At 47.8% G+C, this 12,916-nt stretch overlaps 1 protein-coding gene across 1 annotated transcript in view; it reads left to right on the forward strand.

Moving 5' to 3' along the window:
* Positions 1 to 12,916, forward strand: part of LOC309560565 (synaptonemal complex central element protein 1-like) — a gene marked incomplete at its 5' end in the record, with an annotated part of 145,026 nt that overhangs the window by 72,908 nt on the left and 59,202 nt on the right. The window contains one exon of the mRNA XM_082264190.1: positions 403 to 450. Coding sequence (XP_082120316.1) covers positions 403 to 450 — 48 coding nt within the window. The remainder of the gene's footprint in view (positions 1 to 402; positions 451 to 12,916) is intronic.

The raw sequence follows: 12,916 nt of genomic DNA on the forward strand, positions 1-12,916 counted from the left end.
CAGGGGCTATGTGATCGCAGCTCTGCTCCTCTGGCTTCTATAGTCCTACAAGCTATGCACCTGTCAGAAACAGACTTGTCAGAATTACCCATATTATTTTTTACTAACCATCTGCCATTTTAGAAGGCTTTTTAGCTGATGCCACAATGCACAGATAAGAAACTCTTTCATTTCCTGTGACAATCCATTTACCGATTGTTTGCTAGGGGTAGCTTGGAGGGTACACAAGAGGTGGAGATATATTTATTTTTTTATATCAATTTTTACCTAGAAGCTAATTTTCTCAAAATGGTGTGAAAAATGAAATTGGTATTAATCTGCTCACCCCTATTTCTAACGCCTTGCTGACAGTAAAAAAGCTGCACATCTTGCAAAGCTTATTTGCTTTTGTCTTTGTTTCAGTGCGTGCACAAAGACAGAATCTACAGGAAGAGCTTGAAAAGAAGCAAGGTAAAAAAACTGGAGTAAGATGTTGGAAATGAATTCCTGGAGTAACTTTCAACCAGTAGAAGGATGGACAGAAAGAAGTGGAGTTGGTTGAATGAATGAAAAGCATGATGAATAGTTTAGCAAATGAGGGGTATCAATGTGTTTTTTGTAGTCCACTGAGGAGAGTGTTACTGTAGTTAAAGTGGTTCTAAAGGCAGAAGGTTTTTCATCCTAATGCATTTTATGCATTAAGATAAAAAACTTTCCGTGTGCAGCAGTTCCCTTCAGCTCCCCCTAATACTTACCTGAGACCCATCTCGATCCATTGATATGCACAAGTGCCTTGGCTGTCCGGGACTCTCTCTCCCGCCATTGGCTCCCACTACTGTCCATCAAAGTCAGTTAGCCAATTAGGAGAGAGGAGGTGGGGCCGAACCGCTGCTCTGTATCCTAATGGACACACAGAGCTGCGGTTCGGCTCGGGTGCCCCCACAGCAAGCTGCTTGCTGTGGGGGCACTTGGCAGGAGTGATGGGCCAGGAGCGCTGGCGAGGGACCCGAGAAGAGGAGGATCCAGGCTGCTCTGTGCAAAACCAACTGCACAGAGAAGGTAAGTATAACATGTTTGTTATTTTTAAAGAAAAAAACGAGACTTTAGTATCACTTTAACCAAGGAATTGATAAGGGCCTGCACTAGCTGTATCATAAATGAGGAAGGAACAGATAAAGGATATGTTTTAACCACTTCAATACCAGAGGCTTTCACCCGCTTCCTGCCCAGGCCAATTTTCAGATTTCAGCGCTGTCACGCTATACATGCCAATTACTCAGTCATACAACACTGTACCCAAATTAACATTTGATCTTTTTTTTGAGACAGATATAGCTTTCTTTGGGTGGTATTTAATCACCACTGGGTTTTTTTTATATTTTTTTGCTATTTAAATGAGAAAATACCAGACATTTTGAGAAAAATCCCATATTTCTCTTTTTTTCTGTTATAAAATTCTGCGAAAAAATAATCTTTCTTCATAAATTTAGCCCAAAATGTATTCTGTTAAATTTCTTTGGTATAAATAAACCAACTCATAGTGTGGTATTTAGTCTGTGTGAAAGTTATAGAATCTACAAACTAGGATATACTGTATATCCTGAAAATGTATCAGCCCTGATGTACTGATAATGATCTCATTTCTTGAGGCCCTAAAATGCCAGGACAGAACAAATCCCCCCCCCCCCCCCCCCCCAATTACCTGTTTTTGGAAAGTAGACAGTCCAAGGTATTGGTGAGTTTTTTGAAGTTGTAATTTTTTTGTCACAATTTTTTGGAAAATAGAGAACAAATACATTTTTTTTTATTTTTTTACAATTATTTTATTTACATACTGTCATCAGAGCATTACAGCATCATCATATTACTGTTTTGGCAGTGATCAGGAATTCCTAATTGGTGACAGTAAGTAAAAACATTAAAAAAATGTTTTTTAATTCTTTATTTAAAGGTATGGAGCAAAACACTTCAGCATGACATGGCAAACCATAGTCGATGATATCCGTTAATAGAAATGTATATAACAAGAACCGAGAATTTATAGATGTCAATAAAGTAACAGACAAGGTTCCAGCACAACAATATAAGGTGTCCAAAAACTTCAAGTCGTAGCCTCTACACCAAGTAATTCCTACATTGTGATGGAAAACATCTAGAAAGACATAAATGACATGCCAAACTGAAAAAAAAAAGAGAGAAAAAAGGCACTAACTAGCATGTACGGAACCCATAGGGCTTTGGTATTGAATTACAATTCACCGAGGTCCGGTCAGTAAAATTTTCTTATAGCAGAGGTCTGAATATCATGTCAGTAATGTCGCACATTTTCACGTGTGCCAAACCGCATGTTGCTGCTGCAGCACCATGCAGCTTGGTGTGGCGCAATTTTTCAAAACAAAGGTAAAGGACTTCTTTCTGTGTTCCTTGCGGGTAGTGCAGCCCATGAAGTGTGCACCTAATGGACATGCACAAATATTTCCCAATTCTTTCATCAGCATCCTCAGTCCCCACTGCACATTACAGTTCCCTCCCCCTTCACATCAAGATCCCCTCTTGAGGTGTGTCCTCAGCTCCCCCTTTACATCATCCCCCTCCACCCCTTTCACAGTAGTGTTCTCACACTTCCTTGACATCAACCTCCATTAACAGTAATGTTCTCTGCCCCTATTTACATAATTCCCCCACATTACTGTTCTCAGTACCCCCACATTACAGTCCTCAGCCCCTCCTCCACATTACAGTCCTCAGCTCTCCCCACATTCCAGTCCTCAGCTCCCCCTACTTTCCAGTCCTCAGTCCCCCACATTCTAGTCCTCAGCTCCCCCACCCCTACATTCCAGTCCTCACTCCACCCACATTCCAGTACACAGCTCGCTCACATTCCAGTCATCAGCTCCCCCCACAAATCTTAGTCCTCAGCTCCCCCCACAAATCTTAGTTCTTAGCTACCCCACATTCCAGTCCTAAGTCCCCGCACATTCCAGTCCTCAACTCCCCCACATTCCAGTCCTCAGCTCTCCCACATTCCAGTCCTCAGTCCCCCACATTCTAGTCCTCAGCTCCCCCACCCCCCACATTCCAGTCCTTAGTCCACCCAGATTTCAGTCCTCACCCCCCCCCCACATTCCAGTCCTCAGTCCTCCCACACTTTCCTCCTCAGCTCCCCCACATTCCAGTCCTCAGCTCCCCCACATTCCAGTCCTCAGTCCCCTCACATCCCAGTCTTCAGTTCCTCCACATATCAGTCCTCAGCTCCCCCACATATCAGTCCTCAGCTTCCCACATTCCAGTCCTCAGCTCCCCCACATTCCAGTCCTCAGCTCCCTCACATTCCAGTCCTCAGCTCCCCCCACTTTCCAGTCCCCCACATTCTAGTCCTCATCTCCCCCACCCCCCACATTCCAGTCCTCAGTCCCCCCACATTATAGTCCTCAGCTCCTCCATATTTCAGTCCTCAGCTCCTCCACATTCTATTCCTCAGCTCCCCCACATTCAAGTCCTCAGTTCCCCCACATTTCTGTCCTCAGCTCCCCCACATTCCAGCCCTCAGCTCCCCCCACAAATCTTAGTCCCCAGCTCCCCCACATTCTAGTCCTCAGCTCCCCCCACATTCCAGTCCTCTGCTCTCCCCCAAATCTTAGTCCCCAGCTCCCCCACATTCCAGTCCTCAGGTCCCCCAAATTCCAGTCCTCAGCTCCCCCACATTCCAGTCCTCAGTTCCCCCTTATTTCAGTCCTCAGCTCCCCCACATTCCAGTCCTCAGCTCCCCCATATTCCTGTTCTCAGTGCCCCCATATTCCAGTCCTCAGCTCCCCCACATTCCAGTATTCAGCTCCCCCCAACCTTGATGTCCTCAGCATCATTACAGCAATCCTCGGCATCCCCTCCCCCCCACATTCAGTCTTAGCCCTTTTTAACTTCATCTCCATTACTGTCCTACCTTTCACAGACAGATCGCATGGAGATCTGGATGAAGGCAGGCATTGCAAGATAGTGATTGGCTGCTAGGACTGCCCTTTATCCTAGCAGCCAATCACCTGCTTCTTAACCTCAGGCAGCCTTGCCTTCCATCCAGAACTGTCCCGTCTCCCACTGCCAGCTCTGTGAGGATTACAGAGTGATGGCAGGGGGGAAGAAAAGGCTCCTAAATGGCAGGACCGCGGCAGTCCGAAAGGGAGAGTGAGGCGGTCTGCATTTGGCCCACGGTCTGCCATTTAGTGATGCCTGCCATAGGGGGTGGGGAGTGGAAAATAGGCGTAACATGATGAAGGACTCTATGCCTCTTCCCCATACCAGTTGTACCTAACTATCAGAGCATACCAATAAATATTTTTTGGTTTATGGAAGGAAAGAATAGACACCTTAGGTGTCTAGATAAGTAGGAAAAAAAAAGAAAAGAAAAGAGGGAGACTGGGGTGCCTTGGTGGGGTCGACAGCACAAGACTTCAAGTTCCCCCAGGGGAAAGAGGCTCAATTTTAGAGTAAGTCAAATATTCATCTGAAAAGCGGAACATATCCCAGTGTAGCCAGTGCGTGTTGCGTTCCTATGTCTTGTCCCTAAGGGCTTATGTCATATATTCCATTGTTGAATATCATTCACCCATGTAAACCGTTATGGCACAGTAGGTGGGGATTATTGCTTCCATACGCTGGGGATGAAGGCCCTGGCTGCATTCAGAAGTTGTTTCAGCAGGGATTTATGGTATCTCTTGCTGGACATTGTAGTAAAGTTAAGGAGCACTGTTGCCGGATCCTACAAAAGGGAAATATTAGTAAGTTTGTGCATAATCTGCAGTACCTGTTGCCAAAAGGGGTGCAACTTTGGATAATCCCAGAAGATAACCGCACCCCCAGCACAATGGGCTGTGTCCGGGGAATATTGATGTTAGAACAGCTGCAGTCTGGTACCAACGCGACAAGATTTTAAATGTGATCTCCTGATATTTGCTGCAAAGAGAAAACTTGTGGGCAAGGAGGAGAATCTGGTTCTTATGATCCTCCGGGAACGTAGTGTTAAGATCTCTTTCCCATTTGCTCAGTTACGGAGGGTAATTTTGAGATGTGATTGCAAGTAAAATACCATAAGAATAGGAGAGAAATTTCCGTAAGGGGCCCTCTGCAAGACAGAGATCTTCAAATGAAGTGGGTTGTCTGCGGAAACTAGCATGGTCTGGGAGGGACCGAAGAAAAATGGGACAATTACAAGATCTTCCATCTACCCAAGATAGAGTAGAGGACTGATGGACGGGCCCACCCAGAAGAGCCAAGAAAGGTAGAAGCTCTAACTAGGTTCAGGTCAGGTTGGAGTTGGAAGGCTTTGTCAGTGAAACCCGGTACAAAGCCCGGGTGGCCAATTATAGGTGTCAATGGAGAGGGGAAGCTGGAATCCCCGGCCATCATGTAGTACCTGTGGAGTTCCAGTAAAGTGGGCTCGCTCAAAGGGTGTTTAGAAGAGAATCGGGAGTGGCAATGGAAAGGCTGGCTAAAGAGACTGGTACAGATTCCTGTGTAATTTATGGGAGGAGTGTCGACACCAGTTGACCACTCTGTTCGTGAACTGCCATACAGTATATGGTCGGGTCAGGGAGACCTACCCCCCCCCCCCTTCTAAGCTTTGGTAATTGTAGAAGCGACCAAAAATTCCAATTTTTTTTTACATACTGTGACTGTACATTTTACATACAATTGCTGTGATTAATCACAGCGATCACTTTGTACTGGTGCTGGATACAACAAGCTATCATCTACTGTGTCTGGTGGACAGCGGGTGAAAGATCGAGTCACATCGTGGCCACTAGAGTGTGCAGGAGGCGCGTGTCTGGAGAAGGTCATATGACGTATACCCAGGTTTAAAAAAAAATGGGATTTTTGACTTACCATAAAATTCATTTCTCTGATGTTGATTGATGGACACAGCTTCTGATCTTCTTAACCATAGGGTTATACTGCCCCCTACAGGAGTAGGACACTAGGCAGAAAAAAAGTCTGGCTACACCTATGGGCAGTCCCAGGGGGGTATACTAAGGTACTCAGTTTTGTTACAAGCAGTGTCAGAAGAATTACAACTCCACAGAGGGGTGGGTGCTGTGTCCGTCAATGAACATCAGAGAAATGGATTTTACAGTAAGTCAAAAAAATTCTCTTTTATTTATTGACGGACACAGCTCCTGATCTTCTTAACCATTGGGGCGTCCCAAAGCAGTGTTAAACATGAGGGGTGGGAACAGTGAAAAATAAATTCCCAAGGCTGACTATAGCCAACCAAGTAAACAGGAGCTCAACAAAAACAACTGGAGCTCACCTGAAAAAAACAATACATCCTCAAAGAGGACCAGGTCCTCCAAACAGCAGCCTGCAAAACCTTGCGGCCAAAGGAAGCATCCGCAGATGCCAACACATAGAACTTTGTGAAAGTGTGCACCGACGACCAGGTGGCCACCTTGCAAACCTGTGTCACTGATGCTTGATTACGGAAGGCCCAGGAGGCATTAAAGCCTGAGTAGAGTGCACCTGGACAGGGAAAGGGGGAACCTGACCCCTGATGGAATAGGCCTGGATCACCGTCTGTCTGATCCATCTGGAAATGGTCGCAGAGGAAGCGGACAATCCTTTCCGAGGCCCATCTGTGAGCACAAATATTGAGTCTGACTTCCTGCAAGACTCCGTAGCTGGCAGGTACACCTTAATTGCCCAGACCACATCCAAGGCATGCAAGGCAATTTCCTTCAGATGTTTTGGCCTGGGACACAGGGAAGGCAACACAATGTCTTCATTTAAATGAATATCAAAGACAACCTTTGGAAGAAACGACGGACAGGGATGAAGAACCCCCTATCTCTGTGAACCACCAAGTGAATGACAGCATAACGCCGCCAATTCTGAAACCCTGCGCGCAGGGATGATAGCTACCAAGAAGGCCACCAGCGAAGACGTCCCCCCACCCCCGATACGGGTGAGGGCATACCTTCATGCTGAAGGAGCCTTGTCCGTGGGTCTGGAGAAGCCCGCTCTGGACTTGCCAGACCAAGTTTGCTTGGGTCCTCCAGAGGAGGCCCTGAAAGGCTTTGATCCCTTGTCAGTCCACCCTGAGGGACTAAAAAACTTCTTATGAGCCAACAAGGAGAGCCAACGTCTACAACGAGGGCCCTTAGCCTCCAGAAGAAAAGTACTCTTTCCCCCTGTGAGACCTTTAATGATGTCATCCAGGGTAGCACCTTGAAAAGGAAGATCAGTCAAGGTCTTTTTAGAAGTCTTGTTCGCAGACCAGCATTTGAGCCAAAAGACATGCGGAAAGACCACTGCCGAAACAGAAAGCTGAGCCACTAGGGAAGCCACATCCAAAGAGGCATCACAGATAAACAGCAGCCCCCGGACCAGCCGGTCCCCCAGCTCAGCAAAGGCAGGGGGAAGCTGTTCTCCCTTAAGGTCATGGTGTAAAAGCTTAGCCCCGTCAGTCAGAGTTTACAACAACAGGGCAATAGTGAATACTGGCCTCATGTACAATCCCAGTTAGATTGTACATATTGCGGGCCACAGCCTCCGCCTTCCTGTCTGCCGGGTCCTTAAAGGCCGGGGACTCTTCAACCGGAATCATGGTTGCCTTGTTCAATCTATAGACCGGTGGAACAGTCCACTTCTCAGGAAGGGACTCCTGATAGGGGTATCGCCTAGCAAATCGCTTATGGACCCCAAGGGAATGCTTTGGTCGTCCCCACTCTTTAGCGACAATTCTATCAAAATAGGCGGGGAAAGGAAACCCCTTTACCGATCTGGATGGCTTGTGAGTGCCAAAGGGAACCTGCGCCTCCATCGCAGCTGCAGCTGCGTACTCCATCTTTAAGGTCTTACACACAGATACAATCAGTGCCTTTTTGTGCGTAGTTGCAGATGTGGAGGAATCATCCTCACAATCTCAGGATTCGGGGCGCAGACCCAGCAGGGAGATCCACGTCCGTGGCGGCCGAATGAGATTCAGGATCTGATGAGGCAGGGGAAGACGGGGGGTGTTTTTTTGCTAGCCGTCGCTTGAAAGTCACCTCTACCCTGGACACAAAAGACTCCAGGACTGCTATCAGTCCATTGATGGATGATTGGAACCCGGAGGGCCCCGCAGCCTCAGAGAGGGGATCAGGTGGGGAGATGTGCTCTAAAAACTCCATGAGTCACCAGGGGGACCCCACAAAACGTGTAAAACACTGCAATGGGACAACTCCCACCCCACTGGCAGCACCACCCAAGGCACAAAGCACCAAGCGATTCTCAGCAGAGAGGGAGTGGACCCCACCAGACTCACCACCCATCAGAAACAGGCACCTGCAGCCACCAGGATAATCTGCACTCCACCTGTGGCGATCAGGAAGTGAAAAGATCCAGGAGTCAGCACTAAGGGATAAGGAGGGGCTCCCACCGCCAAAATTGCTGCCCACAGGGCACCACAGTCATGGCAGCTGCTATTTTCAATAGCAAACCACTGCAAAATGGCCGCCGGACTACACAAAAATGGCCACCATGCATTGAACACACAGGCTACAACAAAATGGTGACCACCGTGTGGCACCACAAGGCGCCCAGGGACCCAGGAGGGATACATAGGCCTCAAGGACAGGCCCAGGCAGGACAGGGGGCCCTGGCAGGAGCCCCCAACAGGTACAATCCCCTCCTGCACTGCCGATCGTCTGGTCACCCCCCCGCTACCATCGCCAGCATAGCGCCCTTCCCACACCAGACCACCCACACAGCCCCAGCATAAATGGCGGGGGGTAGGATGGGGGGCCAGATGAGGGGGGGTGCCTGATGGAAAGGAGGGGAACCCAGGGGTCCGACCATCCCAAGGAGGAGCCCGCATCCACCCCAAAACTCTCCAGGCGGAGAAGGGGGACAGCTACTCCCCATACCAGGAACCAGGTTGGCACCGCTCCAGACAGAACCCCCCGCCATCTAAATGGGGGGGCTGTCGGCCAGGAGGAATGCTGCGACTCAGCCCGAGACCCAGTGGTATGCGACCTCACGAGGCATTTAACTAGCAGGCCAGTGCCTGTCCGGTGGAGCTATGTAGCGGCCGACCTAGCGCGGAGCTGAGGTCTGCGTGCGCTTGCTGGCCAGACTGGGGTGACCAATGGATCTACAGTAGATTATCCAGCCCATCACTCAGTCCAGCAGTTGATTGTAGATATCACAGGGAAAAAAACAGTAGAAAAATTTCTACCTAAAAAGAAAAAAATGGCAGGAGCAGAGATCCCAGCAAGGAACTAGGTCCTTACTCCTGACTAGGCAGAAAAAAACCTACAGCAGAGAGATGGAGTATACCCCCTGGGACTGGCCATAGGTGTAGTCAGACTTTTTTTCTGCCTAGTGTCCTACTGCTGTACGGGGTAGTATAACCCAATGGTTAAGTAGATCAGGAGATGAACGAAAGAGAAATGGAGAAAACTGGAAATGTTTGGCTTTGGACAGAGTGGGCAGCACAGTGACTAAATGGTTAGCACTGCTATCTGGCAGCATTAGGGTCATTGGTTAGAATTCTAGCCCACAGGACTTACCTGCACATGGTTTGCATGTTCTTCCTGTGACTGCGCGGGCTTACTCTCACACTCCAAAGACTTGCTGGTAGGTTAATTGGCCCTAATATGTGTATTAATGAATTGAAGTGTAAGCTTCTTAAAGAGAAGGTTAAGTCTAGGCAAAAAAAAAGAAAAAACGTATAAGTCAGCTGCGCTTTGTAAATGGGACCTGTAGTCTTCTTGGCTTAAAGCGGAACTTACCCTTTTGGGTGGAGTTCTTCTTCAAGGGCATGGACTGATGTGAATGTACAGTATATAAATGTAAAGTGCTGCATAGATTGTCGGGGCTATATAAATACCTGTAATAAATAAGTGAATGTAAGGTGGAATTGAGTATTTTACCCAGACAAAAATCTTGGGCAGCTGGCATTATTGGGGTGTTGTGAACAGCACAGGAATCAGTGCACACCTGACAATACAATACGTACTATATTGGCTTCAAATTTAACAGTAGTCCAAACAAGAACAGCGCTGTGCATGATTTGTGGATGCAGGCAGGTTAGGGCTGTCCCAGCAGGCATTTTGTCCTATAGATAAAGGAGCTCCTTGTGTATTCAGATCACCCACAGCAGCCAATAAAATTTGAAAAAGTAGGGAAGAAACAGCGAAATAAAGATTGTTAAAAAGCTTGTTACAACATGATCTACATGTGTGCATATGTAATACAGGCAGAACATGAAAAGATAACCCCACTGTTTAATTTGCTTTTTGAATTAATGTTACACTGACTAAATGCTAAAGGTTTTTAACCTTAATGCATTTATTGCATTAGGGTAAAAAACCTTTCTCCTACGTCCTCTGACAGATGCAGCTCTGGAAGTTCTTCACTATTGGGTTTGTGCGCCCTCTTCAGGAGTAGCTAGGCAATGAAAGCTTTCACTAGGCATGCCTTTAGGGGCCGACCTATCCACATGACCCCAGACACACCTGCTCATAGAATCAGTTTCTGCCTAGCTTAGGAGTAGGACCTAGGTTCCCTGCTGGGACTTTGGTCTCAGTTTTTATTTTGTTTTGAGGATGTTTAAGTTTATTTATCTTTACTCACTATCGCTAGCTAGTGTCAGGGGGTTCCTCCTGGTGAACTACAAGCGACAGCCGGGCTGAGGTTTCGTACTGAATAATCTAGATCCTTACGGTCTTCCAGCCTGGCCAATGAGTGTGAGCAGGTTAGTTGTCCGCCCAGGCCGTGCCCAGACGAATGGGGACAAGCCTGCGAACAGATGCTTTCGCCAGGACGCCTCAACCTGGAACGCCCTGTGTTGCAGCATACCCCTCTTGGCTGGCAGCACCCCCACTCAGGGTGGGAGACGAGCTGTATCAGAGCGAAGCCCCACGGTCCATGGTTTGGTGAGTGTAACAAGCCCCCCGTGTCCCTGGGACAGATGCCTGTGAGGGAGCTGTGTGCCCACTCCTGGAGATAAAAGGCCTGAGTTTCCTAAAATATCCCCCTGGTCTGTCAGGACATGTCCTGCCCTCCCTGCTCCCGCTGGGGGCGCTATAGCGGTGACTACCTCCTGGGGGAAGTGGTGTGTCAAGGTTACGTTATTCTGGGGGGGGGGGTCCCTGGGGGGGGGGGTCCCTGTAGTGGGTCCCTGTGAAGGCCTCATTGCCTGGGCTCCTGACTGCTGGCGCCATTTTCGGCCACTATTTTAAGTATAGGCATAGAGCTGCATATATGTAAGGGCAGCAGCCATTTTCTTGGTTTCCCTGTGTGTTTGAGGCAGTTTTTGGGCGCCATCTTAAGTGTGGGCAACCACACTGTATTGGCGGCGGCCATTTTGACTGTGTGTCCTATTCTTTTGTATGGAGTTTTCACTGACTGCTGACAGACTGACAGAGCAGTTTATTTATCCAGGTTGGCTAGTAGTAAGGGTTTTTTAGTCCTTTTAACATTCCTCGGACACACTTAGCTCCTGTAAAGATACCTGCTAACCTTAAAGAGGGACTCTGGCTATAGCGCGGTACAGCGGTGCTGACCGCAAGCACAACATTTAAAGGGTCGGTGTACTCAATTTTGGCATTGCTTAAAATGGAGTCCTAAATTGGAAATTTCCCCTCTGAACTTATTTGTGCAGCCGGCCCATCCGGTTCACCTTCTCTAGGGTCTCTGTCTGCAGCCTTAGAAACTCTGGCGTCCAAAGTGGACCTTGTAATGAAACAAGTTGCTACTCAAAAAAGGCCTATGCTGTCTGTCCCCTGATTCAGAGCCTGATATGGTTGCCACGGACAACGCTCCCCCTGAGGGATCCCTGTCCTCACAGTCAGATTATGAGGAAGATGAGTCCTCCTCAGCCGCAGCGCGGAAACCCGCTCTGGTAGAAGCACTGATTCGTTCAGTGAGGGAAACTTTACAACTGGATGATGAGCCCACACAGTCAGGAAAGTGGGTTGTCTTTGGCTCCCACGAAGCCCAGAAGTCGGGTCAGGTTTTGCCTTGTCCCAAGAACTTTCACAAAATCGTGAATGAGCAATGAAGGGACGCCCTCACCCGGTTCAGGGGTGGGGGGACGTCTGCGCCATTTTCAGGAACCCTGGAGGTCTCTGATTCCAGACAAATGGGTTCACAAATTGATTTGTTCAGGGTACAAGATCGAATTCTGGTCTCGCCCAGCAGACAGGTTCTTCCCATCAAATCTCTGTCTGTCTCCGGATCGTTTGGCCGATCTCAGGGAGGCAGTGCAGGATCTCCTTACACAGGGCATCATCGTCCCGGTTCCTCAGCAGGACAGGTTTTGAGGTTTTTACTCAAACCAGTTCACGGTGCAAGGTGCGTAAAATTCTGGACTTTAAATCGCTGAACCACTTTGTGCGGGTACAGAAGTTTTGGATGGAATCCATCCGGTCGGTGGTGGCGTCTTTGCAACAAGGAGACTTTATGGCCTCCATCGATTTAAAAGATGTGTATCTGCACATGAAATACAAAAAAACTATCAGCGCAAACCTAATATATGTGATAAAATAACTCAACACCAATTCACTGTGCATAAATCAGGTGTGTGAACTTATAAATCAATAGTGGTGTCCGGCAGCATGCACCAATCGTGTTTCACAAATCACAATAAACTATAAATCATACAAAAATGTGATGCGCCAGAAATATAAAATCAAAAAGTGATGACAATAAATCATATCCAGTTCATAAGACACATAGCAATGTGTGTGCTTCCAATAAAGTGATATAAAGAGTGTCCCGTGTTCAGTTGAAGAAAATCCAGTGATGAAAACAACTTGTAATCACCAATATAGTGAATCCCTCCACCAGGTGAATCAGCCTCTCACCTTCCTGAAGGACCCAAACGGGCCAGCAATCACATGTATCATTGATCAGACTTCCAGGAAAGAGCCACACTATATTGCACCTCGAGGGATCCCGGGAC

The sequence above is a fragment of the Pelophylax lessonae genome, assembly GCF_965119305.1.
Source record: "Pelophylax lessonae genome assembly, chromosome: 7".
In the NCBI taxonomy this organism is placed as follows: domain Eukaryota; kingdom Metazoa; phylum Chordata; class Amphibia; order Anura; family Ranidae; genus Pelophylax; species Pelophylax lessonae.